The 27218-nt window shown below is 44.8% G+C and overlaps 1 protein-coding gene and 1 pseudogene across 2 annotated transcripts; one reads left to right on the top strand and one right to left on the bottom strand.

Annotated features, from left to right (window-relative positions):
- Positions 1–2667: 2667 nt before the first annotated feature.
- Positions 2668–9808, top strand: Cdk20 (cyclin dependent kinase 20). Of its 2 annotated transcripts, XM_021180104.3 has the most exons (8): positions 2668–2968; positions 3271–3384; positions 6288–6476; positions 6626–6747; positions 6887–6949; positions 7467–7590; positions 7969–8124; positions 8866–9808. In XM_021180104.3, the coding sequence occupies exons 1-8, from the start codon at positions 2894–2896 to the stop codon at positions 9061–9063; spliced, it is 1041 nt and encodes a 346-aa protein (XP_021035763.1). In that variant the 5' UTR covers positions 2668–2893; the 3' UTR covers positions 9064–9808. The 2 variants fall into 2 exon arrangements, with proteins under 2 accessions (XP_021035763.1, XP_085687127.1); XM_085831001.1 differs by lacking the exon at positions 7467–7590.
- A 15748-nt stretch (positions 9809–25556) lies between these two features.
- LOC110307692 (BTB/POZ domain-containing protein 3 pseudogene) lies at positions 25557–26921 on the bottom strand (annotated as a pseudogene).
- Between the last annotated feature and the right edge of the window lie 297 nt (positions 26922–27218).

Below are 27218 nucleotides of genomic sequence, written 5' to 3'. Positions count from 1 at the left end.
AGTAATTTTTTTTTTTCCTTTTAATTAAATGTATTTTTTTGTTTGTTTTTTGAGAGTTTCATACAATGAGTACTGCATTTACATCATTTCATCTCCAATTTCTTCTGTCTCCTCTTAGTCCCTCTTAAATTCATGACCTCTTCTTTAATTATTATTGTTACACATATACACATATGTACATGAGTGCACACACACACACAAACTCATTTAGTTTTGCTTATATGTACAGGTGTGACCAATTGGGACTGGATAGCCTATTAAGGGACTTATCCCTGGAGAAAACTGATTTTCCTTCTTTCTTAGAATTCTCTCAGCCACTGAGACGTTGAACTCTAGTACAGGCTGGTTTTGAACTCATGATCTTTTCTGCCTTTCAGCATCCCAAAGTGCTGAAATCACAGGCTGGACTACCTGGAAGGGGGCTGATGATGCTTTCTGTTTTTAAGTATAAGAAGTTTTTCTTTCCCTTAAAAACTCTTTTAGAACTTTATACATATTCAGCTCACGATACTGACATCCGTTGAAAGTGAAAGGAAAGTTATTGCCTCAGGACCCCAAATTCTTAACACGAAGATTTATTTACCCCAGAGGGCAGGGGATAAGAGACAAAGACAGGAGATTGAGGATGAAGGAGAAGAGGGGGAGAGGAGGCAAGTATATTTGTCCCAGGATGAGGTGTTTAATTTTAATTGGACATGTTAATTAGGTGAGCCAAAGGGGGCTTTTATTATTCCTGACTTTAATACTTTGATAGCTGGACATTGGTAGCAGCCTCAGGAGGAGGAAGTGGCCAAGAAGGGATCAGACCTTGGTGGCTAGCTTTAGGAATGTAATTTAACTTTTTTTTTTTTTTTTTACGCAAGGCAGAGGGAATTGGGGAGAAGGGCAAGGCAAGTGGACTAATGTCCCTTTGGAAAGAGAAAAGGCTTCGGCAAAGGTCTGGAACTCACAATATTGGGTGAGACAAACTTTTTCAAAGAGAATAGTCTTGTCTAATCCCAGGACTTGGGAGTCAAAGGCAGGTGGACATCTGTGAGTTTGAGGCCAGCCTGGTTTACAGAGTGAGTTTCAGGTCAGCTAGAGTAATACTGTGTGGCCCCTGTTTCAAACAACAAACAAACAAACAAAACCCCAGTGTATTAGTTTTGGATATCAATGCTACAATCTCCTTAATTCAGAGGTAATTAGCCAATGAAAGCTACACTCAGCATACAATCAAGGATAATCTCAAATTCCTGGGCTTCTGCCCTTGCCCCCTCCCTCTACCCACTAGTCCACACTTGGATTTCCTTTTTCTTGATTTAAACCTAGGCGTAGTGTGCCACAGGTATGGCAAAAACTTTGACTTATTTCATGCCCTGAGAAGGGGGTCTCCTGGCTGGCTTCATATTCTATTTAAAAGTTTCGTTTCTTTTGGGTTTGAGAAAGTCTCACACAGTAGTTCAGGCTGGCCTGGAACCTGAGGCAATCCTCCTGCAACTCCTAGTCTCCCTAGTATTGGGATTGTAGGGAGTGAGCAACCACCCCTGAAACACTTTTTAACAAACGCACACAAAAGTGGTAATTTCTTGGCATCCTTGCCTTCCCACGTTAGTGTAGGTTCTTCTTCCCCTCTTCTTCTGTCTTGATTTCTCCACAGCTTTACCATGTTAGCATGTAACCTTGTCCATACTGGCTTCGTACTTGAGATTCTCTTCGTCTTGGCCTGCTGGATACTAGAGTTATAGTCAGAACAACTGTATCCGATTTATCATCTACTTTCCTGATGGTAATCATCCTAAAGGATGTAAGATATTGTGGTTTGATTTCATTTTTCCTAATTAGTAGGGGTGCTGGTCGTCATCTCATATACTTGTGGACACCTCTCTCTATTTTGAGATAAGGTCTCTTATTAATCAGGATGCATCGAACTGTGTAGATTAATAAGACCCTGTCAAGTACTGGGACGGCAGATGTGATTTAGCGCAACCAACATATGTGGTACAGGGAGTCGAACCAAAGGCTTTTGTTCACTCTAGGCAAGCACCTCACCAAAGGAGCTTTATCATCAGTGCTAGTAAGGTTTTTTAAAAAGGTACGTGGATTCATGATGCCCATTGGGGACCAAAGGCCCAAGTGATTCTCCATGTGATGGTTTGTATATGCTTGGGCTAGGAAGTGGCACTAGTAGCAGGTGTGGTCTTGTTAGAGTAGGTGTATCACTGTGGAAGTGGGTTTTAATACTCTTGCTGTCTGGAAGCGAGTCTTCTCCAAGCAGCCTGCAGATGAATATGCTCCTCCTGCACCGTACCTGCCTGGATGCTCCATGCTCCCTCCTTTGATGATAATGGATGAATTTTTGAACATATAAGCCAGTCCCAATTAAATGTTGTCCTTATAAGAGTTACTTTGGTCTTGGTGTCTGTTCACAGCAGTAAAATCCTAACTAAGACACTCCACGACTCAGCTCTGTGCTTGTCTGCAACAATGATTTGCGTCAGTTACAAAGAGGCCTAAATGTAGAGAGTGGCTGAGTGAGTGCCTGCCATTGGATACTCTTGCTGGCTTCTGGAAGTCTTCCACCAGATCCACCTCCCGCCCAGAGGCGGAGCCTCTGGGCGCATGAACACACCCTTTACTTGCGTAGCCCTGCCCCTCTCAGCCCTACGCACCAGCGTTTCTTGTCACGTGGTGCTATGGCTAAGTCCTGAAGCGTTAGATAACGATAGAGTGACTGCCGAAGGCTGCGGAAAGGTGCTGCCTAGAGGGGATGCAGATTCCTGACTGAGCTCAGCACTGGTCTTTCCGGTCACGTGCTTTACGGAGCAGCTGCTAGACGCGTTATTGCTAGGCAACGCTTGCAGGAGCCTATGCTGGATCCCTGTAGAGTAGGATCTGGGCGCCGCGGGCGGACATGGACCAGTATTGCATCCTCGGTCGCATCGGGGAGGGCGCCCACGGCATCGTCTTCAAAGCCAAGCACGTAGAGGTGAGACCATGCCGCTCGTGCAGTCCGAGGGGTGCCCATTGCGCTCCCTCTGCGGTCTTTCGCTGTAGAGATCTGCTAGCGCGTGCGCGCCTCAGAGGTTTCTTAGGATACTTGGCGGGGTCCCATCTGTGGCGATCCCGCTTCCAGCGGCCGGACTACGGGAGCGTGTCCCCTAGCGGACGGTTCAGATCTTCCCGACTTAGGGGCGGATCTCTGTGGGGTGTCTCGTTTCTGGGGTGTTCTCTCCCTGCCCCTACCTTGCCAAAGGTCTTCTGGTAGTGTCTGCACTCTTTCCTGCACAGACTGGCGAGATCGTTGCCCTCAAGAAGGTGGCCTTGCGGCGGCTGGAGGATGGTATTCCTAACCAGGCCCTCAGAGAAATCAAAGCTCTGCAGGAGATTGAGGACAGTCAATATGTGAGTGGGGCTGGGCTCAGGTGGTCATGCAGGACTCTGGTGAACAAGACGGGTGGCAGGTTCCAAGACAGCAGCTTCTCGACCACTTTCATTCATTTCCATCCCTCTCTACTCACCAATATACACTTTAAAGGAGTCCTTTCCAACCCCCACTCTGCTCCCGCCTGCTTACTCCTTATTTATGCTCCCAGATCCACTCTCATCCGAGTACTTCACCCTCCCATTCTCTCTCATTTACATACCCATTGCTCATATGTTTATGCATTTCTCCCCTTTAACTATTGTGTGGGTTTCTCTTTGTTTTCTCCTTTCCTTCCTATACCTGCTCTCCCACCTTCCTTATGATAGGCAGGTTCTGGGCCATTAAATTATGCCCCTAACCGTACTGACTTCTCAGCAGTTTGCACCCATTGAGTCTCTACTTTGTTCTGAAGGATATCTTAAAGACTTTTATGTGTGGTCACCCTGCGTTCACCCTGCTCTCTCTTTCTTTCTTTCTTTCTTTCTTTCTTTCTTTCTTTCTTTCTTTCTTTCTTTCTTTCTTTCTTTCTCTCTCTCTCTCTCTCTCTTTCTTTCTTTTTCTTCAGGGTCTATGTTAAGCAAAGGAGAATGTTTGGCTTTTATCATCAGCTCATGGGTCTGCAGCTGAGTGACACTGCCAGAATGCCCCTGGGGCCTCCTAAAAATTCTGGCCTGTGCACAGCACCAGTGACACTGAGGAATTGGTCTCAGTCTGATTCCTGAGAGCTTATGTGTAATGGAATCAGTCTGTGTGCTCCTGTATTGTGAAGTGTAGTGTGTATGCCTCAAAATTTACTGCAGATGAGATATGTGTTCATATCTCATCTTTATAACATGAGATATATGTTCATATATGTGTACTGTGTGTAACATGTGTACTGTCTGAATGTAGGTGTGTATTATTATTTGTTCCAATGCTGGTTTACTGCCAAAATAAAACCTTCAATAAGGTGGTTCCTTTTTGTTGTTGAAAATAAAAAGGGTTTTCCAGGCAGCTTATGTGTGGGACAGGTGGTTCAAGACCCATAAGGACGCTGATGATTGACAGCCGTCCTGAAGTTGCCATTTTACCTGGTTAATTAATTTATATTTAACTTTATGCGTAGGAACATTTTGCATGTGTGTACTGTGTGTGTGCCTCATGCCCATTGAGGCCAGAAGAGGGCATCATATTCCCTGGAACTGGAGACGGATGGTTGTGAGCCACTATGTGGATGCTGGGAACCTAACCTGGGTCCTCTCCAGGAGCGTCAAGTACTCTTAACCACTGAACTGTCTCTCTAGTCCCAAGTTTTCATTAAAAAAAAAAAAAAAAATCAGCACTCAGGAGGCAGAGGCAGGCAGATTTCTGAGTTCAAGGCCAGCCTGGTCTACAGAGTGAGTTCCAGGACAGCCAGGGCTATACAGAGAAACCCTGTCTCGAAAACCCCCCAACCCCCCCCAAAAAAAAACAAAACAAAACAAAACAAAAAACAAAACCCCAAAACCTAGGGGATGGGGGAATGGCTTGGTGGGAAGTGTTAATCCAGGTGAATGTCAGGTGGGTGTGATACCTCACCTGTGAGTCCAGTGCTTATAAGGTACTGGACAGGAGACCCCTGGAGCAAGCTGGCTAGTCAGATCAGTGTATTGGGAAGGCTCTGAATCCAATAGGAATACATTGCCTTAACACATAATGTAGAGAGCAATTAAAGAGAAGGCTCCGGACTTCAGCCATGGATACATCCAAACACACAGATGCATGCAAAAAACATGGAGTAGATTTGTCCCCAGTCTTTATATCTTCTTCACTACCTCTTCTTAGGCATCCCTTCAGGAACTAGCATCCATATAGGTTGCAGGAGCACGGGACAGAATAGGCATGCTCATCCCCTAAAGGATGTACTACTATTCAGCTGGACTTTGTGGTTCACACCTGTAATCCCAGCACTTAGGGAGTGGAGGCAGGAGGATGCAGAGTATTAGGTCATCTTCTTCTACATGGTGAGTTCAAGTCCTTTCCTCCACACTGCTTCTAAAAAGACACTTACTTCTTGTCCCTCTAGCCATCTCTGCTAGTCTTTGGCCCTTGTACTTTTTTGTTTCTGTTTTCCATGCTCAGACCTCCTCCCCAGGCCTACCTCTGAACAAACCCCTTCTGTTTTTTTTTTTTCTTTTTTCTTTTTTTTTAGTTTTTCGAGACAGGGTTTCTCTGTATAGTCCTGGTTGTCCTGGAACTCACTTTGTAGACCAGGCTGGCCTTGAACTCAGAAATCTGCCTGCCTCTGCCTCCCAAGTGCTGGGATTAAAGGCGTGTGCCACCACTGCCCGGCGACCAAACCCCTTCCAAATAAAGTATACACCCTTCCTTTGCTCTCTCACAGTCCCGCCGCCCTCTAGTCCTATGCCTTCCATTTATTCCCTGTTTTCTAAGCTCAGAGTCCTTGCATCATAGCTCACTGCCCTGTGCAACCTGGGCCTTAAGACATCGGTAGCTACCGTGTCTGATGTGCCTTCATTGTTCCAACACTGGGGGAGATGCGATTTCTGGTCCTGTTCCCAGGTTGCTGGGATTTCCTGGTCCTAGAGGTAATGGGTGACAGTTGGTACTTGAGTGTACCTCTCTAGGTGATATGCCATGTGGATAGGATGGGTTGAGCAGTGGAATGCTTGCTGCTGTCCACTAAGTCACCTGATCTTTTCCCTTATTAGCGGGAGAGTAGGGGCCATCTTATCTTTGGTTGGAAGAGCACTATGAGCCCTGAGCTCCCTGGTCCCTGTTTCAACCTGGCCAGGTCTTCTGTCAGGGCCTGGGCTATTGGTGCTGCTGGTAGCGGGGTGGGAGCCAAGGAGGGCTGGAGGCCAGTCTAGACTCTGGAGGCTTATGGGATGTCTGCCCTCAGGTGGTGCAGCTGAAGGCTGTGTTCCCACATGGTGCGGGCTTTGTGCTGGCTTTCGAATTTATGCTGTCGGACCTGGCAGAGGTGGTGCGCCATGCCCAGAGGCCCCTGGCCCCAGCACAGGTCAAGAGCTACCTGCAGATGCTGCTCAAAGGTGTTGCATTTTGCCATGCCAACAACATTGTACATCGGGTTAGTACCAGTATGGGCTTTGTTGGGCCGGGGTGAGCTAGTCCTTGAAGAGGGTGCAGTCAGAGGGTCTTGAAGTAAGCAGCCAGAGGTTGCCTATCCCGAAGCCCTGACTAGGTACAAGGGGCTGATGCTTCCTTTTGTATGCACAGGACCTGAAGCCTGCTAACCTGCTCATCAGCGCCTCAGGCCAGCTCAAGATAGCTGACTTTGGCCTGGCCCGGGTCTTCTCTCCGGATGGTGGTCGCCTCTACACACATCAGGTGGCCACCAGGTAGTGGGGCTCTATCCCTGCCAGCCCTCTCACTGGGGAAAAGATACGTCTGCACCTTCTGTCCTGGGCCTGGGATGTAGCTTCTTATTAGACCAGCACAATCCAGCTGTGATCTCAAACCCTTTTCCCCCTCCCCCAGGTGGTACCGAGCTCCTGAACTCCTGTATGGTGCTCGGCAGTATGACCAGGGCGTTGACCTATGGTGAGATACTTGGGGCAGGTGAGGGTCATGTGGGCTGTGGGGATGTTCTGTCTGGTTAGAGAGTAGTCTGAGCAGCTTTGGATCTGTGGTCTTCACGCTGATGTTTTTTGAGTTGGTGTGGGGAGGGTTAGGAGGCTGGTCTCAGGTGAGAGGCTTCTGGGAATGGGGTAAGGTAGTCTGGGGTACAAGGCATGTAGTATGTTTTGTCATCTGACTTGAGGATGAGACAGTTGGAGGACTAGGGAGATAGTTTGTGGTGTTCAGAGGTCTGAGATTTGGGTTATTTTGCATTTATGCCCCGCCCCCAAGTCGAGTAGGAGCTGGGTAGCCCAGACATGAGGCTCTAAGAGTCCTGGAGCTGCAGGGCCATACTCTGTTCTAGATGTCTGTGGAGGAATGATACATGGCTGCCCTGGGAACCTCTGGACCTTGACCCTGATGTGAGGTGTTAAAGCTCGTGTGGGTAGCTTGATCACTCACGTGTGACATCTCCCACTGCTTAGCTCTGTATCCACAGGGCTGTGGGCTGCATCATGGGAGAGCTGTTGAATGGGTCCCCCCTGTTCCCGGGAGAAAACGACATTGAACAACTGTGCTGTGTGCTTCGCATCCTGGGTACCCCGAGTCCTCGAGTCTGGCCGGTCAGTAGCAACCATTGTTGCTGGGGAGGGGCCAGACTTGCTCTGTTCCCCAGTAGGAAGTGGCTTCTCTCTATGTAGGTGTCTTGGGCCCCATTCACTCTTGACCAATGAAGACCAAAGTCTTGGCACTGCAGGAGGGACAGGTTTTATCTGGGTAGCGTCTCAGTAAGCTGGGCAAGGAGCAGGCCTTAGAGAGTGGGAGGAGCTGAAGGAGAGAGCCATTGTGGGTGGTGATGGACTCTGGGCTGAATGAAGAACTGAATGAATACCTGATCAGGTAGGTGGGAGAGCTGGATCAGGTGTGGTGGGAGAGCCTGATAAGGGGTGGTGGGCAGGGCTGCTCTCATTGCCTTTTTTTTTTGTCTCCTCTGGGCTCAGGAGATCACAGAGCTGCCTGACTACAACAAGATCTCCTTCAAGGAGCAGGCACCAGTGCCCCTGGAGGAGGTGCTACCTGATGCCTCTCCCCAGGCCTTGGACCTGCTGGGCCAGTTCCTCCTCTACCCTCCACGACAGCGTATTGCAGCCTCCCAGGTAGGGTTAAAGGTTGACCCTTGACCCTGTCAAGTCAGTGAAGCTTAGAACCCGTGTAGGGTGGAACCCTTGGAGATGGGGTTTTGATGGAGTGTTCTCCAGGAGGCTTCAGGAGAGAAGTCAGTGACCCCTGCCCTCTGTCCAGCCCCTCCCCCTTGTCAGTGGGTCTTGCCTGCAGTTGCCGGTGTGAATGTTGTCTCTTTCTCACCCTGACTCCTCTTGCTGTGTTCCTAGCCCTCCTGTGTTTGCTCCTCTCAAGCCCTAGGCTTTCCTTTGGGCTTGTGCTCCTGGGTCCCAGCTCTTCAAAGCCTGCAGCATCTCTCTAGTCCTCCTCAGCCTTTCCACCCAGCTTTATTACATGGCTTGTGCTGGGAGACACGAACGCGTGTCTGTTCACTGCAGAAAGGACACTGATAACAAATCTGACCTGAGTCGGGCTTTAGTATTAGCTACTTCCTGGGACTTGTGCGTTTTCAAGGAGCCTCCTGCCCAGAGGGAATGTTTCAATTGGGAAGGAATAGCTAGCTACACCACAAGCTCTCTTTGTTGCCGGGGACATACTGTGCATTTTGACATGGTTTATGTCTCCCACCCCTTCCTCTGTTGGCAAGACTTTTTAGCTCACTGAAATGTTCCCAGCTGTTGGGACAGTGCTCCAGACATAGGCACGTAGGTAAGGTTTGCTGAGCCAGTTGAATGATTTTGGGGATATATAATGACTGGATTTCTTGCTACCCTCAGGCCCTTCTGCATCAGTACTTCTTCACAGCGCCTCTGCCTGCCCATCCATCCGAGCTGCCAATTCCTCAGCGCCCAGGGGGACCTGCACCCAAGGCTCACCCAGGGCCCCCCCATGTCCACGACTTCCATGTGGATCGACCTCTTGAGGAGTCACTGTTGAATCCAGAACTGATTCGGCCCTTCATCCCAGAGGGGTGAGATGCTGGTCCAGGCCTTCCTGCTCACCCTAGGAGCACCTCTTTCTGATTTGCCTCCATGGCCTCTCCACGGCTATATATACCACACCTGATCCTGCTCCTTAGTGTGCTTGAGGGCTGGGCTCTGGGAGGCAGAACCGTGAGATGTTCATCCCAGCAGAGAAAGAGACTCATGTCCTACAGACAAAGCCTCCAGAAACTGCTAGCTGTGTCCTTCTCTAGGGCCACCCCTCAGTGGTGCCACCCAACCTTAGAGATGATTGTCAGGTTCTGTTCCCTTCTTCAAGGACATTGATACTACAGCACCACCTGGTGGAAGCACAGAGTATAAGCTGTCTTCATACTGGGGACGCAGCTGGGAAGTCAGACATATTTTAGTTTTGGTTCCACTGGGTCAGGATTTGAGGTTCATATAAAAGCCCTGGGTGTTTCTGTCTAATTGCACCTTGTCTGTTGATGTTAGAGAAAGGACAATGGTGGGCCTTGATTCACAGGGGTCAGGTACTCAGAAGGGGCCTCCTGTGAAGGCCATTTGGGTCCTCAGGCTTCCCATGCTATTCACGGGACTTGAGTGCTCATTTGGGAGCGAGGGTCCAGAAATTGAGGCCCAGGGATGGACAGTCCAGTTCCCAAAGCACAGTTCCCATATGTCAGGTGGGTCAATCAGTGAGCCTTGAGGCTGCCTTGCGGATTCAAAAGCAGGCATTCCTGGAATCCACTCAGTAAATAAATTCCAGTGTGACTCAGCCAGCTTGTGTTTTATTTCATAGGGATATATTAAGATGAGTCTACAACAGTGGTTCTCTACCTCCCAATGCTGCAACCCTTTAGTTCTTCATGTTGTGGTGACCCCCCTGCCCCAACCATAAAATTATTTTTGTCATACTGCATTAACTGTAATTTTGCTGCTGTTATGAATCATAATGTCAATATCTCACATGTGATTCCCAAGGGGGTCAAGACCCACAGGATGAGAACCACTGGTCTAGATCCTGTGATGTCGAGGAGGGGGGAGCAGAGAGAAGATGATAAAAGGACTTGTGTGTTGGCCATTCAGATTTACTGCAGGGTTATATAACAACTAAGACAGGATATTGTTTCAGGGACGGATTAGATAGGATCTTAGCTATCCATTATTCAGATACATAACAAAGTCTCGTAGTGGTTGTGGTGTATGCCTGTAACCCCACTCAGGGGTCTGAGGCGGGAGGGTTCCTGAGAGTGGAAGGCCATGCTAGGCTACAGTGCAAGATCCTGTCTCAAAAAAATGCATATGTGTGTGTATATGTGTATATATGCATATGCATATACATGTGCATGCATGTATATAATATATGCACATAGGAGAGACGTTATATTTTTAAAATGTTTGTTGTAGGCCTAACATTAATTGGTTGTTCTGTGAGTTCAGGCAGCACAGAGGTGACTAACAGGGCTGGCTCCTGGCCTGGATGCTTACAAGGAAGAGCATAGATACTGTTTACAGGATTATGATGCCTTCATAATTTGACCTCTGTTTATTTCTCTGGTCACATCTTTGCAGACTCTTAAGGACAGCTGAGCTCTATTGGCTTCTTGTAGCTCTTACGTACGCACAGGTGGTAGCTTGTGTCTGGACTCCGTTTGGAAATAGTTAAAGGTACAGGCTAGTAAAAAGGTAGCCCATTTGGTGGTTTCTAAACCGATGCCTTCAGTGATCTCTGCAAAACCTTTTTCTTCTTGTTTTAAAAAAAAAAACTTCTGTGATAACCAGGCACACAGGAACCAGTGAAAGGAACAGAAAACATCTGTGGGTTTCCAGATGGTGGACTCACCAGAGATGGTGCAGCTACCACACATCTTGGTACTTTGTAAAGTGATAAGGTAGAATAGAGTAGTAGGCACAGTTGAAAAAACCATGTAATACCTGTAACAAAGCACAAATATACAGCATATAGTAGGATGGTTTTACACTCCCCCCACCCCTGGTCTGGCTTGTTCTTTTAAAGATGCGATGATAAGGTTGGCTTTGAACTCCCTTTGTGGTGGAGATGATAATATCTTGTCTCCATCTTTCAAATGCTGGATCACAAGCCTGTATCACCATCCTCAGCTCATAGTAGTAATTTAAATGCTAAGAGTACGTGTTCTAACTGGAACAAAGGTGGCTACTTGTATTAAAAAGGAACTGAAACAGGTATTTTCCAGAGTGGAATTATAAATATCAAACTTCTACAAGCAACAGGATAAACAATGTGGTATAGTTTGATATCAAAGCAGACAAAGGCAATTGCTGGGGATAATAAACTCTAATGACTTGGCAAAAGTTTCTACCCATATGCATACAGTACAGATCCCCCCGCTTTTGACACAGTCTTGTGTAGCTGAGGGTAGCCTTAAACTCACTATATAAGCCAGGATGACCTCGAACTCATCCTTCTGCTACCCACCATGTGCTGAGATTGTAGGAGTGAGCTACTGGTTCTGGAGTCTTCAGTGCTGGGATTGTGTGTGCTAGACAGGTACTCTGCAAGAGCTATATTCCCATCCTCTTTTCTAAGACTGGTCTTGATATCTAGACCATGTTTCCTGGAGCTCATGTTTCTCCATCTCTGGTATAGCTAGGTTTGCAGGTCGATGCCACTCTATCCAACTTCAGGTTTTAAGACAGACGTGAGTAGTAAGAGAGCTAAGAATAGACAAATCCACTCTCAAGGTAGGAGAATCCAGAGTCATTCTGCAGGGTTCTGGAAGCAGTTCCCAGTGGACACTGATGGAGGGCTGTGTTTTATTGCAGTGCCAAAATACTTGGTGGGTTTAATAAAGTGGGACTTAATGATATTTGTATGTTGCCATTTGTATTGAGTTACAGTATTTCACAGGCTACATATTTTTTCCCCAGAAGAGAGCCAAATTTGAGGAATTTGCAGAAATTGCGCCCCCAAGTCCTCACCTAGCACTGGGAAGTCTGTAACTAGTAACAAAATGTGCACGTCCCTAGTTTATCAGGAGGCTTCATCCAGGTAAAAGATTTGACTGTGACCTGGTTCTTGGTCTCTCTTCATTATTAACCTAGGCCCTAGCCTAGGATAAGATTCCAAAGCTACCTTCTGTCTTTCCCTCTGTCAGTCCTGGCCACGACACCCCTTTCATTTTCAAATTGTTTCCTTCTAGAAGCCTGAGTCCCACCTCCATCACTCATCAGGTGGATCTGGTCCATCCCAGACTCCTGAGAGAATCTCAGCCCATCCTCAGCAGAAGGTGATCAGAGGGCTTTGCTGGGGATTAAGGAATCTCTCCAGAGGAGTGTTTCTCTGAATGGAACTTGAGAGAGGCAGCATTTTTCTGTTGGGTTTGAAGGGTATGGAGGGACTGGAAGAGTGGGTGCCCTTCTGTGACAGGAGCAAGCCTCATGGCTTCTGGGGTAAATCAGACTTATACAGAGGAGAATAAAATCGAAAAGAGAAAGCAAGCAAGCAAGCAAGCAAGCACAAATGACTATGTGTTTATGAGTGGCAGGAACTTTTTACAGTGGAGCAGGTTGCAGTATTAACAAGGGTCTGCATGGGGTGGAAAGAGAGGGAGGGAGAGGAAGAGGAGGAGGAGGAGGAGGAAGAGAGAGGAAGGGAGGGAACACTAGCTGACTCTAGGTTTTTCCAGCTGACCTCTGATTTTTCCCTCTGGTCACTTAGAAATAGTGTCTGCCTGATCTTCCCTTCCTTCTCTGGAGCAGAGAGGCTTCATACAGGAGACAGATCGCCTCTGACCCCTGGCCTCCACCACTGTTGGGTGACACTATTTTGGGGAATATAAGAACACATATCTAGCCGGGTGTGGTGGTGCACACCTTTAATCCCAGCACTCGGGAGGCAGAGGCGGCAGATTTCTGAGTTCGAGGCCAGCCTGGTCTACAAAGTGAGTTCCAGGACAGCCAGGGCTATACAGAGAAACCCTGTCTCAAAAAACAACAAACAAACAAACAAACGAACGAACACATATCACAGACCAAGGTACAAATATCAGCAATATCCAGCCTGGCAAAACAGCTTTATTTGGGTTACTTACAGAAGCAGAAGTAACTCAGCTGATGAAAGCTGGAACCCTAGAGAGCATTGCACAGCCTTCAGGCAGCTCAGCTCACCTGATAATGACCCTTAGCAGTACTTATAGGTGATATATGCTGGGGACAGGGGATGCCTAGTAAATCTGATGGGTTTTAGGGACTTCCTGAAGCCTTTGAGTTGTTTACTTCTCAAGAGTAGTGAATTCTTTGCAGGATTGAATGCTTTATCTCCTCATGGATCATCTACAAGCCTTCCTTCAAGATGGAGTCAGAAAATGTGGACAGTAGGTGGCACTGTTGGCTTGTGTAATATGATCCACAGTGCATGCTCTAGAGTATGTTGGGACTCATATCTTGGGAGGAGGGAAAAGGAGGAAAGGAAAACAGGAATTTCCTCTGAATCCCAAAAGGCCCAGAAGATAGGCAGTCACTCTTAGTGCACCAAATCATGTGACTCTGACAGGCACAGCCTGAGCAGGACAGATTCCACCCCAGGCTGCCATTTCCTCAGAGACCATCAAAGGGGCTATCACCTCCAGGTTAGGTTAGAGAACTGTCCCCACGATGAGGGGCCTTGTCAGAACCTGATCAGCCCACAGCAGTGCAGCTGATTGCTGGAAGGGGTTGAGGTGAGGGACAGTAGGGTAAAACGGGTGGGGAGGGTGGGAGGCATGGGGAGGGCTTGTGAAAAAAGACCTCGGTGCTGATATTTATGCTCTTTTTGGCATCTTAAGGTGAAAATATGAGCAAATCATTACTGTGTCTCCTCTAGGAGACAGGGACTTTGACAAGAACACAAGAGCTACCGCATGGTTGATAGATCACGATTGGACTACCCGATGCTCAGGAACATCTTGGTTTCTTTTGAATCTGCCTCTTTCTTACCCATCCCTCCCCTTCCCACCATTTCTGGTTCTCTTCACACGGGGGTTGTTCCAGGTGGTCATCTTTATTATTATTATTATTATTTTTAAAATTAACACCTTTTTAATTTTTATGTACATGAGTAATTTGTACGCACGCATGTCTGTGCAGCACCCATGTGTCTGGTGCCAGCAGAGGTCCTCTGGCAATTGAGTTACAGTGAGCAGCCAGATGGGTTCTCTAGAAGAACAGCCAGAGTGCCTAACCACTGAGCCATTAATGCACACCCGCCAGTGATAGTCTGTAGAACTTCCCTAGAAGTTGACAACTCCAGGGTTACTTGTTTCTGTTCATCTTTATTTAGGTCTTGGGGAAACTATGATGTAGGTGTCAAGGTAACAAAGGACAGCTATATGCATCCTTTCTCTCTCTCTCTCTCTCTCTCTCTCTCTCTCTCTCTCTCTCTCTCTCTCTCTCTCTCTCTGGTTTTTCGAGACAGGGTATCTCTGTGCAGCCCTGGCTGTCCTGGAACTCACTCTGTAGACCAGGCTGGCCTCAAACTCCGAAATCCGCCTGCCTCTGCCTCCCAAGTGCTGGGATTATGTACCTTTCAGGATCATTCCTTGTACATACATACTGCCCAGGATCACATCTTCACATGTATGTACCTTCTAGGATCATTCTTTATACACATATACTTCCAAGCATCATGGTTTCATATTTCATATGTGTGTACATATCCTTCTAAGATAAAATCTTTGTTTCCTTATTTATCATTTTTGAGTGAGAACTTTTTTTTTTTAAACTTTTCCGTCATGGCATTTATAATAAAAAACTGAAGAAATGGGGCTGGGGATGAGGCTCACTTGGAACAGTGGCTGCCCATCATCCACAACACCTTCGAATCATTCATCTGCAGAAGTCCATAAAGTGAGTCTGCTGTGCCATACCTGTAACCCTAACACTTGGGAGGTGGAGGCAGGAGGATCAAAAGTCTGAGCTACAGGGGATTCTGTATCAAAATAGACAAACCCCAAATCTAGATGAATGTATAAAAGACAATTTTATTTTCTGTGACCTGGATGGAACCCTTCGATTTCACCATTGTCTTTGGGGACGACTATAGAAAAGTGTGGTTGCCTGGACAGGACATCAGGAGGTGAGATTTCTTGAGGGGCAAAACAGCTTTACCCACTCCTATCAGGAAGTTTGGCTTTATTTTCTTTTCAAAGATTTATCTATGTGTGCGACTGTTCTGCCTTTCTACATGTATGTGCACCATGTGTGATACCTGGTGCCCTTGGAGGTGAGAAGAGGGTGGCTGGTCATCTGGAACTAGAGTTACCAACGGTCATAAGCCACCCTGTGGGAGCTGAGAACGGAAACTGGGTCTTGTGTAAGAGCAGTGATTCCCCTTAACCCCCGAGCTCCCTCTCTAGCCCCTTGTCTAAATGTTTTGGTTATTGTTTTTTTGAGACAGGGTCTTGCTCTGTAGTCCACTCTGGCCTCAAACCTGTGATCCTGCTGCTTCAGCCTCACCAGTGCTGGCATGTTAGGCCTTCAACACCACTCTAAGCAGCATCAGGAGGTTTCCATCTACTGGGCGACGAGGAGGCAGTATGGACGTAAACAGACACGAACCTGTTCCCTGGAGCTTGCAGTCTAAAAAGGGAGATAGACTTTTCTGAGATACATCAAAATTTGAGTGACCCAGATACAAACCAAGGTCAGCAGGCATCTCAGAAGTGCCCATCCGTGGGGGACAGCCTGAGTGAGGGCTGAGGAATATGGATGGCAGACTTCTGATATTCCTGAAATATTTTATGCTATGGTCAGAGGAGAAAGCTAAAAATAATTGTCATGCAAAAAAGTTTGAAAAGCAGAGGCTCTTATCAGCTGGAAACAGTAGCACTCTGGATGCTTTTTACAGCCAGCTTAAATTTAATGGCCCCATGGATGATCCTATTTAAGCTGACAATGACAAAGGCCTTATGAACTTCCCAGGTTACACAGAAGGTAATTATCACCCTCACTAGATGTCTGTGTGTGTCTGAAAAGCAATTTAACTGGCTTTTTATTTTTCCTTTATGTGGTATTGGGGATCAAACCTAGGGCCTTTCGCACATTAAGCAAGTACTATACCACTGAGCTACACCACAAGCTTGGAAAAAAGGATTTTAAAGCCAAGCAAATGTCTGTCAAACCATGGTGCTACAAAAAGTCCAACTCAGGATTTTTTAATTTAACATCAATAGAAAATTGTTGTAGTCATATATATTTTGCCACAAAATACAGTTTCAAAGTTTAGTTCAAACTTTGACCCTAGATTTATGTTAGTGAACATACTTATCCATCTATAAATTTATTTTTATTTTTTAAAGGAATGCTTTAGGAGTAATTTGAGTAGTCACTTTAAATGCCCTTTCACTTGGGACCTTTGAATCTGCCCTTTATCTTCAACTGTTCATTTTGATTCCTCCGTTTAACCTAATTCCTTCCCAATGTATACCTTAAAAAAAATCATTCAGTATTTTCATGATTTTAGGAGACTGAGGTGATCTACTTAAAATAGAACAAAACAAAATACCACAGCATGTCCTTGGTGTAAAGGTTCTTCTTCAGCAAGCATGGTGGTGTGAATGTTATCCTTGTACACGGGAGGCAGATTTGGGAGAGGTGCCAGCCTGCTCTACATAGTTAGTTCTTAGTCAGTCAAGGCTACACAGTGAGACCTTATTCCAAAGCAAACAACCCCCCTCTCTGCCCAAAATTTAGAATTATAGCGGTCATAATAAAAAGTGATACCAATAGTGACCTCACTGACAAATCAGGAAGACCGTCTCTTTTCCAACCCCCTTCTACCTAGAGGATTTGAAAGATACCTACAATGAAACTTTAAAGCACTGAAGAAAAAGATTGATGAAGACAAGATGGAAAATACCTCCCATGGTCATGAACTGAGAAAATCAATTTTATGGTGTTCATGCTACTTAAAGTGCTCTATAGATTCAATATAACCCCCATCAAAATACCAATGCTGTTCTGCACAGAAGTGGAAGACAGTTCTAGGCTGGCAAGATGGCTCAGTGGTAAGAGGTGCTTCACACTAAGCCAGATGGGTCTGATTCCCCAGAGCGCACATGTTGGAGTGAGAGAATTTCCTGTAAATTGTTCCCCCCTCCTCTAATTAATGTAAAAAGAAGCTTAAAAGAAAATCTTGATATTCATATGGATACAAAACCCAGAAGTACCAAAGCATTTTTGAGCAAAAAAGAATCATAAAACTTGATTTTTTTGAGGAAGGGTCTCTTTACAGAGTCTTGGCTGTCTGGGAACTTGTTATGTACACTAGACTGGGCTTGAACTCCCAGAGATCTCCTGCTTCTGCCTCCTGAGTGCTGGGATTAAAGGTGTGTGGCACTACACCTTGCCATAAAACCAGATTTTAAGATGTTCTGTAGAGAAACAGGCAACACAAATAGTATTGAGAAGCTAAGTGTGGTGCCTTATACCTGTCACTCAAGTATTTGGGAGGCTGAAGCAGATTCCCTAAGAATTTGAGGCTAGATTAAGCTACATAGTAAGTTCTAAGCCAGTGTGGGCTATACAATGAAACCCCATTTCAGACAGACAACTCCCCAACACAATGCTTCATAACATGAACACAGAACTCCTCACCCCATTAAAGAGTTAAACTAGAATGGACCAAAGACTTTAAAACTCTAGATCCTAAAACTATTAGAAGAAAATATGGGAAAGCAGTTCCAGCTTTTAAGGGTAACCATTTCCCCAGATCACAGAAGGCAACACGGGGATTGATAGATGGTGTCGCATTCAGTTAAAAGCTTTACATGGCAAAGGGAGCAACAGAGTAAAGAGAGAGCATACAGACATGGAAACATCAGCCAGTTACTCACCCCAGTTTAATATCCAAAACAGAAAACGAACTCAAAGACTTAGGAGCAAACCATCAAGCAGCCTAATACAAATTGAGCAAATGATCTGAGTAGACACTTCTCCAGAAAAGAACTCTAAAGAGCTGATAAAACACAAACAATGCTCAACGTGTCTGGAAATGCAGATCAAAACTACAAGGGACTGCAAAATATCTCAACACTGGGTTAAGAGAAGATTTATGGCCAACCTCACTGGAGTGGTTGTTGGCTGTCAGAGTCACAGGAGGAGTGGACAAAGAACAGTTCTCCTCTCATCTCCTTGCTGTATTCTAGTCACTAGGTGGCAGCCTTCTACAGTGTGGACAGTGACCTGAGGGTCAGAGGGAATGTTGATGGGGAGAACAGACCTGGAATGAGCAGACAGTAGTTTCTACTGGGTGATCTTCAGGTGTTGGTGGACACAGAGCACAGATATATTTAGGGGTGATGATGACATGAGACAAGTGAGTTATTGCTGAACAAAATTCCTGAGTGTGCTATGCATCTCTTCCTTCTCCTCTTTCCCTTCCCTCCTCCCCTTCCTCCCTTCCCCTCCTCCTCCTCCTTTTTTTTTAGAACCGTCTCACGTGGCATAGGCTAGCAACATCTAACTCCCCGGGTTTCTGAGAATGACCTTGCGCTTCTGATCCACCTGCCTCTACTTCTTGAGGGCTGGGATTACAAGTAAGCACCACCATATCTTGTTTATGCAGTGCTGGGAATTGAACATGAGGCTCTGTGCATGCTCTGCAAGCATGCTACCGACTGAGCTGCACCTCCAGCCCAAAAATTAGTTTCTAAGCAGATCTCAGCATTTTCTCTGACAGATATGATTTTGTGGTTGGGGGCCTGACAGGCTAAGTCAGTGTGTTCTGTTCACACACTTACACACATTGAGGGGTTTATGAGCGTTCAGTAAATGGAGACAGTTCACTCTTGTGCCTTGAGGTCTGTCACTTAGCAGGTACATAAACCTTTGCTGATGAATGGTGACTTTTAGTGAGCCACACCCTACCCATCTTCCCTGCAGAATCTCCCTCCTTCCTGAACATGCTCCTCAGGACCCTCTCTGTGGCATTGAGCCCCAGGCTCTTTGCATGATTAGAATTGAGGAAGTATTTGTGCTAGCTTGTGAGTGACATCTTGAAGTATCTACGGCACCAATGTACCTTGAAAGATGTCATTGCAAGACTGACTCTTAGTTGATGCATGACATATTCTGTAGTTCTTATGACCAAAAGAGAACCCACACCAATCCACAGGCCAGTGACCACCGAGATGGTGAACCCTTCACCTTTAAGCACTGTGAGAACGCAAGCAAGCAGCCCAACTGAGCACCATCATAGAGAAATGAGACCGTCTCCACATGCTGTGTGGACACCTGTATAAATCAATCCGCTCTTGCTGCAAGCAAGAGGCATTTCAATATGCTTCATACCAAATTACTTTTGATTACAAAGCTTATCCAGGAGCTAAATGCAGATTACGTCTAGGCTTGCTTCCTTCAGCCAGCTGTGGAGGGTTTTAAAGTGCAAGGGTTCAGCGTTTGTACAGCGTATTTTCTGCAAGCTCAGTGATGCTGTATTTAAGCAGGCACTTGGAGTGTGCTTCCAGAGTTGCAGTTTTCAGCAGCACAGCCGGGTGTTTAGGAGAGTGATGACCGTAATGAGGCTGAAGTAGTTTGATGCGTTCACAGCTCTATGAAGGTGGTTGTATGGATAGTTGAGACTCCAGGAAGACACATGCTGATTATTTCAGTATGATTAACACTGGCAACAGACAGGCTACTCTTCACGAAGCAGCGCCTGTGGAGGAGTAAGATGCTGTCTGAAAACATGCAGGTAAATCATGCAGGACCTCACTGTTCCAGATAGAATTAGAGAGCAGGGAGGGTGAATCTGGACTGGGGAGATGAATTGCTGCGCAGAGTTTGTAACGTGAGTTCAGATTTGTAGTGCCCTAATGCAAAAGAGCTGAACACTATGGCACTGCCTATAATCCTGGAGCTGGGAAAGCAAATGCAGGCAGAATTGCCATATGTGCAAACTCCAGGGTCAGCGAGAGAACTTGCCTCAAAAAAATAAGATGGAGAGAGATTGAGGAAGAAACCCCGTTGCTTGTTTTCCTGAAGTTAGCCTTTCATGTCTATATCATAAAATTTGAAGCTGTGGATTTTCACTCACGTTAGAAATCAAGGGGGTGGGTCAGGTTCACTAAATGTTCATTATCAAGTTCAAAAAGCATGAAGCTACAAAGGAAAGGAGGCATTTGACTATATGAAAAAAGGAACCCTTTTATGTGGCAAATGGGCCACAGGCAGATAAGATATGCCGTCATGAAAGTTCTGTGTGGTTTCACACATGTCTTTGAGAAGTAGCAAGTGATATAAGTTCATGTATGGCTGTTGGACTACTGATTAACACATAAATGAATGAAATACGGCCATAGAGGTGATAATTCCACATGCTTCATGTTTCATTTTAAATTCAATTTTGTTGAAGCACACAATCGTCACAGTGTCATTTAAGAACGAATGTAATAAATGACATCCACTGCATTTCTCAACATAATTTGGCAGTAAAATGCTCATGTTTATTTGTTATTTAAGGAACTCTTAATTCATAGTTAGTCATCACCTCCTTTACCTGGTATCTCTGTCAAACTCTTCATTACTTGTGAAAATGAAAGCCAGAGACAGATCTATTGTCAAAGCCTGCATACACGGATTAAAACCCAGCTGCCATATTTGAACTTTTCTGTGTTTAACTCTTAAGCTCAGTTCCTTGCATCTAACGTTACTTATCATTACTGAAGCATGCATTTCTCTTCTGTTTCCCACTGTCTTCATTTCTTTTTGTGGCTTCATAAAACCTGTGTACATCATTGGAATAAAAATGTGTATAGATTAATGTAGTGAGAGCCTTTTAAACCCTGCTTTAATTTTGAGAAATGAGTTTCTCTGTGGTGTTTCATAATGCTTAAGATGTAATTTGATTTTATTTACCCCGTTACTCTCTTATCCCCGGAGTCTTCTTGTTTTTCAAGTATCCTCTTCCTACTTTAATTTCCACTAACAGTTTTTTAGATATCTTCTATTTTTTCTTTTCTACATGGATGTGACTGTTAAAGGACAATTTGTGGGACTTGGTTCTCTACTTCCACTATGTGGCTCCCAAGGATAGAGCTGAGGTATCATGCTTACTGGCTGAGCATTCAAAAGCCTTTTTATAGTTCCTACATTTTAATGAAAACACACCATTTGCGTTTATGAATCCGAGTAATTCAGCTTAAGATGATGCTCTTGTTAGGAAACAAAACACTATTAGGGATTACAAGAATAAGTAAGAGTATTGAAAAATAGATACATTAGATTTAATTTCCAAATAATCAACAGTTCATTATACATTAAAGAGGTAACAGGTAGTGTACACATTGGTAAACACACACACACATACACGCACACTCATGTACACACACATATAAATATACATACATGCATATTTTTTTCTTGAGACAGGGTCTCAATAGGTAGGTCTGATTGTCCTGAAACTGATTTTCTCAACATAATTTGGCAGTAAAATACTCATATTTATTTTTTATTTTAAGGAACTTTTAGACCAAGCTGGCCTTAAACTCACAGAGATCTGCCTACTCTGTGCTGCCTCTGTGTTGGAATTAGAGGTGTGTACCACAATGCCTGACTATAATTCATATATATATATATAATTCATATATATATTATATGATACATATAATATACATATATAACATGTACAATACATTATACATAGATAACATACTCATATGTACATATGAATATATATATTTAAAAAAATGGTACATATACCACCAGAATATAGTATAGAAGCCACCAGCTGGAGTCACACATGGTACAACTTCAGCATACACTGACCTGTCCTCATTGCAAAATGAGTGAATGGAGGCAGCTAATTTGTAAATTTCTCCCATATCTTTGTTTCCCAGTAGAGAAGCATTCATTGCTGTCTCACTGCTAGCTGCATTAATGAGCAGAGGACGATAGGAAGTTGTGGAAATTCCTGAAGAAATAGAGGGAGCTTTAATTTTTGCTGTGATCCAAGGAAAGTTTACTTATAATCTTTGAACTTTAACTTTCTTCAGGAGTCAGGGATAAGGATATTACCTGCACTCTGGAGTTGTGAGTAGCTAGGATAATATTTAAATGATTTTAGGCAAAGTATTTTTAAGAACTGTATATGATATGATCAAGCATTATGACCTAGAATGGAGAGCTTATTTTGACCCTAGGAGGAGAATTAGGAAATAAGGGGATGGCGGACTTCATGCTCACCAACACGCCTGTGCCAGCAATCACCCACTAATGGTGTGATGTAATCTCTGTGTGTAAGTTTTAGAATTTGGAAGTTAAAATGTATCCATGGGCTGGAGAGATGGCTTAGTGGTTAAGAGCACTGACTATTCTTCCAGAGATCCTGAGTTCAATTCCCAGCAACCACATAGTGGGTCATAGCCATCTGTAATGCAATCTGATGCCCTCTTCTGGTCTGTCTAAAGAGAGAGACAGTGTATTCACATAAAATAAATAAATAAATAAATCTTTAAAAGAAATTTATCTATATCCAACCAATAAGACCAGTGTGACAGGAAGGCAATTATATTGTTCTAATGCAGTGTGATTAGATCAATGAACTCATCAAAACATTGCTGAAATCTTATAAGGCAATTTTTTTCTATGAACCAGTTTTATTTTATTTGCATTTAACATGATTATACACATGCATGTGTCTAACAAGATCTGCGCTGTCACTTTAAAAATACAGTGCAATAACATTCAACATGAGGTTCTTCATATTTATATATTTTCCTTCATGCGGTAAGCTGCTAAAGTCAAGCACACTGATGCATGGTTGGCTGCAGTGTCCTGAAGTAGCTAAGTTTATTTAAACACCTTAAAAAAAAAAAGACAGTTCAGTGCAATAATTATGTAGAAATTAGACCATTTACTTAAATACTATCTTAAGATATGATTAAAGAATGTTGCATTAGAACTGCTAGCCTAGTTACCCTTATCCCCAGTATGAACAATGAAGACTGCCAGGTATGCTGGGCAAAGAATCTAGAGCGTTTTCTGCTTAATGAAGTTGTGTTTATACACTAGAGCTGCCAGCCCTGTCAGAACAATGGTTTTTATTCTTACAAACTACAAAGTTCAAAATTACCAAAGAAAACCAAAGCAAGCGCATTATCTTTCATTTTGCTGAAAATGCATACAGGAGAATAGGTTCAGAACCTAAAATTTCTTACTTTAGGTACAGCTTTTCAATCTTACCCACAGTTCTTGGCATACGCCAGGTCAGAAAGTGGATATATCTTTTTGGAAACATAATAATGATTAATAGAAAGTTAAGTTCTTCCATCCTCAGTGAACTGCACTTGCCCAGCCACATGGAGGGTAGCTCAGTCACAGTAAGAGTGAGTTGGGGATAGACACTGCCCCTTTAAGGCTATCACACCCAACCCAACTATCTCACAGGAAGCAATCTGTGCTAAACAAAGTTCCTTCTCCTCTGGCTTAAAATTAAGTGCCTTCCAGTCACTTTGCATGTACCATACCAATTTGTATGGTAGCTATGAGTTACTGAAATGTTTACCCATGATTGTAAAGCAAAAACCTTTGTTGAAGTAATTTTAATTGACAATGTACCTTTACCTCATTGATGCTTTGCCAAAACTACAACCTGTCATCTCCTTTATTAGGAAGCAATTAAGAGATAATTTTGGAAAGTTGTCCTAGGAATATTCATCTAGTCATCAATAACAGCTTTTGGTCAACCATGTTAACAGATATATGTAATGGCAAAATGATTAAAACATTTCCCATAATCCTGTGCTCTCCTCCACCAGGGAAGCTGGCTAAAGGCCACAAGCCCATATCTGCAAGGGAAGAAATGGCCCAGAAGCCCAGTGAGTAGAAGCAGTCATTCATTGGGCCTTGCAGGTACCACCAGGGAGTGTGTGGGTTATTTCTGACACACCCACCACTAGCCAGGCAGGGAAGAGGCAGTTCCTGAGTTGGCAAGCACATTTGCATGCACATATTGCACAGGCTCACACACCCCAGGACTAGCCCCTGCTCCAGATAAGTCAACTTTGGCTTACAGAGCAGGAGAAGGAGGTAGCCAGGGACCACACTCTGGGTGACAGGGAGCCATCTCAGTATCACACTGAGCAGAAAAGCTGCCCAGAAACACATGGATATTTCAGCTTCAAGTGACTACACTGGACACTACCAGGGCCACAGGCACTAAGCCAACATGAGCCATCATGGAAAAGGAGAAGTTGTCTGCAAGCTTTTCCCTCTGTGTATGGTATCATGGACAAATAAGAAATACATGTGTTGCTGATGAGGTGAAAACTTGGTATAACCCAGTGTCACTCCGAATCATTTTTCAAAAACCCTGCAGTTATTTATTGGCACTTTAAGATGGCCAGAGGCCAGGTTCTAGCAGTCCAGAAGCTTGTTCATAATCAACAAATAAGATTGTCTATGGTCAAACATCAGATAAAGAATATTTCCATTTAAAAGAGAAAGCATAAAAAGCACTGACAAGTAGTGCTACAAAACCGTTACTCCATACCTCTAAAGAACTGTTTGGTCCTCTTTTAACAGGGGAGGTGGGAGGAGAAATGGGAGGCCTATGCAGTAAGACTTAAGAACAAGCCAATAGTGTGTGTGTGAGTGTGTATTTGTGGGGGGTCCAAAACTACCAGGCCAGAGTGGCTTTTCTGAATTGTATATGCCTCTTTCTCACTGGTAAACTGACTGCTAGTTGTATAGGCATTTTCAGGCTTCCCTTTTACCCATTAGAGTGTAAGTTAGCAAGTTTGCAACCTTTCTTTCTATCAACAAAGACATTTTCCAGCTTTATCACTTCTGAAAGAAGCTGTCTGCATTCTGGTATCTTGTCTTCTAACCTGAGAGAATATAAGTCTGCTTTGTAGTTGAAATCATGGCCTAAACAAATACCTAATTCCTTACATCAAGAGTCTGAACTGTTTAGTGAGTAACACGTATATGAACGTAAGATACAAAGACTATAAAAGCAAGGCCTAGAAGCCACAAATGTAAAAGAACAGAGTCAAACTTGACTACTGGCCTACTGTTTACTTTCTAAGTTTACTTGTTACAAAGCAAATATTCTTTCAAATTTGTACACTGAGGTTTACCTGTTCTCTGTTTTTGCTTTTATTTATTTATTGAGAGAAAGGGGTTCTGTATAAAAATAATGATACTACTTTAGGATTCATATTTCCATTCATCAAAGGAAATTCAAGTTGATCCAAAATCTTCTTCAGAGGTACAGAAGTAGGAGGTTGGTGGGCACTTGGAAAAGCACACGATCTCCCTAGACATACAGACACAACTCAAAACCCACAAAGCCTGAATAAGAACTTGTCTCTTCTAAGCATAGAGTTAAAAGCGGAATGTTGCATTTTAGCCTGTACATAATTAAAAGGTTGAAAGACATTAGAAACTGCCTACTGCTACATTCATTACAAATTACCTGTGCTGATCACATATCTGCAGATGAGCTAAGCGTCAGGCAAGGAGGGCCCATGTGGGCACCTCATGCTGCATAAAAGAAGAAAAGTTCAGACGTAGAATATGAGTTCGGGGATCTGCCCTCCCTGTACACCAGTGCCATTGGTGCTGTCTGAGGAGCACTGGAACTGGACAGTCACCTTGCCACACTGAACTTCCGTCATGCCTTCCTGCCCAAAGTAGCTGAGTTCATTGCTGTCCAGCACCACGCTGGCTGTGTAGAAGGTGTATGGCTCAATCTGCACTGGATACTCAAACCACACAGGGAAGGTATTGCTGGTTCCGTCTGAGAAGTACTTGCTAAAGTTCTGGCCCAGGACAACATCCTGCCGTTTGAGTTCGATCTTTGCACTGTACTCGGCAGAGCCTCAGCTGGGGCCGTACAGCCCAAAGCCAACGATGAACACCCTCTTATCAACTGCAAACTGGATGCACAGCGACTCTGATAGCGCCACTGGTTGCTTTGATAGGCACATGACTGGAATCGGTGACAACGCTGGGGGACCAGGCCCTTGTGGGCTTTACTCACAAACTGCAGCTCTGGTTTTTTGGATGCAGTGTACCAGAGGAAGATGTCACTGGTCTCATTGAGAGTCAATACATAGGACTGTGCAGCACCATTTGCAAAATCATCCAGGGCCATGGTGGGGATGCCGATCAAGTACAGGGCCTTTCCTAGGACCTTGCATTTATTTTCAATGCTCAAGGCCAGATCTTGCCGCTGGCATTCTACCTCAGCCCAGTTCAAGGCTGCCTCAAAAAACCACCATTTCTTTGGCATTCAGCGTTTCCCTGAGGAGGGTACTTTCGAGTGTCTGGAAGTCGATGTCACAGAACCCCTCAGACTTAAGCGCTAACTCAGCCTGGGCATCAATCACCTCCCAGCAACGTTGTGTGAGGTCCGACTCCTCAAACAGGCAGCTCTGGGAGAGGAGTACGCAGGCGTTCTTGGCGCTTAGGCTGGTCTCCAGGAAATTAACACAGGCTCTGGCAAGGTGAGAAACTATGTACTTTTGGGCAGCATACAGTGTGGCCAGCACTGTGTCTGCAGCCAAGTCAATTTTATCACAATAGATGTATTTCAGCATGGTGAGGAAAGCAGCAGGTTCCACGTCTGGGATTCGGATTTCATCTTTGTCCTCAACAAGTTCTCCGTAAAACATTACATGGAACACTGAGCTCCCGACAGCTAGGACGTATTTGTGTCCTGGCAACCGCTGAGTCCCACCTGGTGTTCCAACCACAAAATGTACGTCTGCCATCAAGTCATTATTGAACATCACTGCATTTCTTTCTCTGATGGTGGGATAAAGACCCTGCCAGTTGGGGGCAGGGATGAGGTGCTGCTGCTGCTGCTGGACAGTGGTGCTGTTGGAGTGGGCTGGCTTCTTACCCGGGAATATATCAGCAGCCATCTTCTTCTTTTTAGTCTTCAAGGTAATTATTTCATAACAAACTGGGGGCAACTTGCTGTTCTCACTGTCACTGCTGCCGCCACCACCACCACCGCTGCTGTTGGCTTTCTTTGAACCTTTTTTGGACCTGTTATTACTGTCTTGTCAGCCTTCTGCGTGGCCATGGACGCTACCTCCGTTCCGTTCGCAGCTCTGACCAGGTGCCCGCTCCGCAGGAACTCAGGGATCCAGAGCCCGGCGGGCGAGGTGGGCACCCACCATAATGCTATTTTCATATAAATACTTGAACTATACGTT

The sequence above is a fragment of the Mus caroli genome, unplaced genomic scaffold (genome assembly GCF_978045245.1).
Source record: "Mus caroli unplaced genomic scaffold, Mus_caroli_1 scaffold_15, whole genome shotgun sequence".
In the NCBI taxonomy this organism is placed as follows: Eukaryota; Metazoa; Chordata; class Mammalia; order Rodentia; family Muridae; genus Mus; species Mus caroli.
Note: the sequence above shows the minus strand (reverse complement) of the source record. Positions and strands in the feature narration are given on the sequence as shown.

What these genes read in the sequence shown, in the direction of transcription:
- Cdk20 (XM_021180104.3), top strand. Translation starts at nt 2,894, where the DNA reads ATGGACCAGTATTGCATCCTCGGTCGCATCGGGGAGGGCGCCCACGGC. An exon ending in AGATTGAGGACAGTCAATAT is followed by an intron (nt 3,385 to 6,287) that starts GTGAGTGGGGCT and finishes GTCTGCCCTCAG; the next exon opens with GTGGTGCAGCTGAAGGCTGT. An exon ending in CGAGTCCTCGAGTCTGGCCG is followed by an intron (nt 7,591 to 7,968) that starts GTCAGTAGCAAC and finishes CTCTGGGCTCAG; the next exon opens with GAGATCACAGAGCTGCCTGA.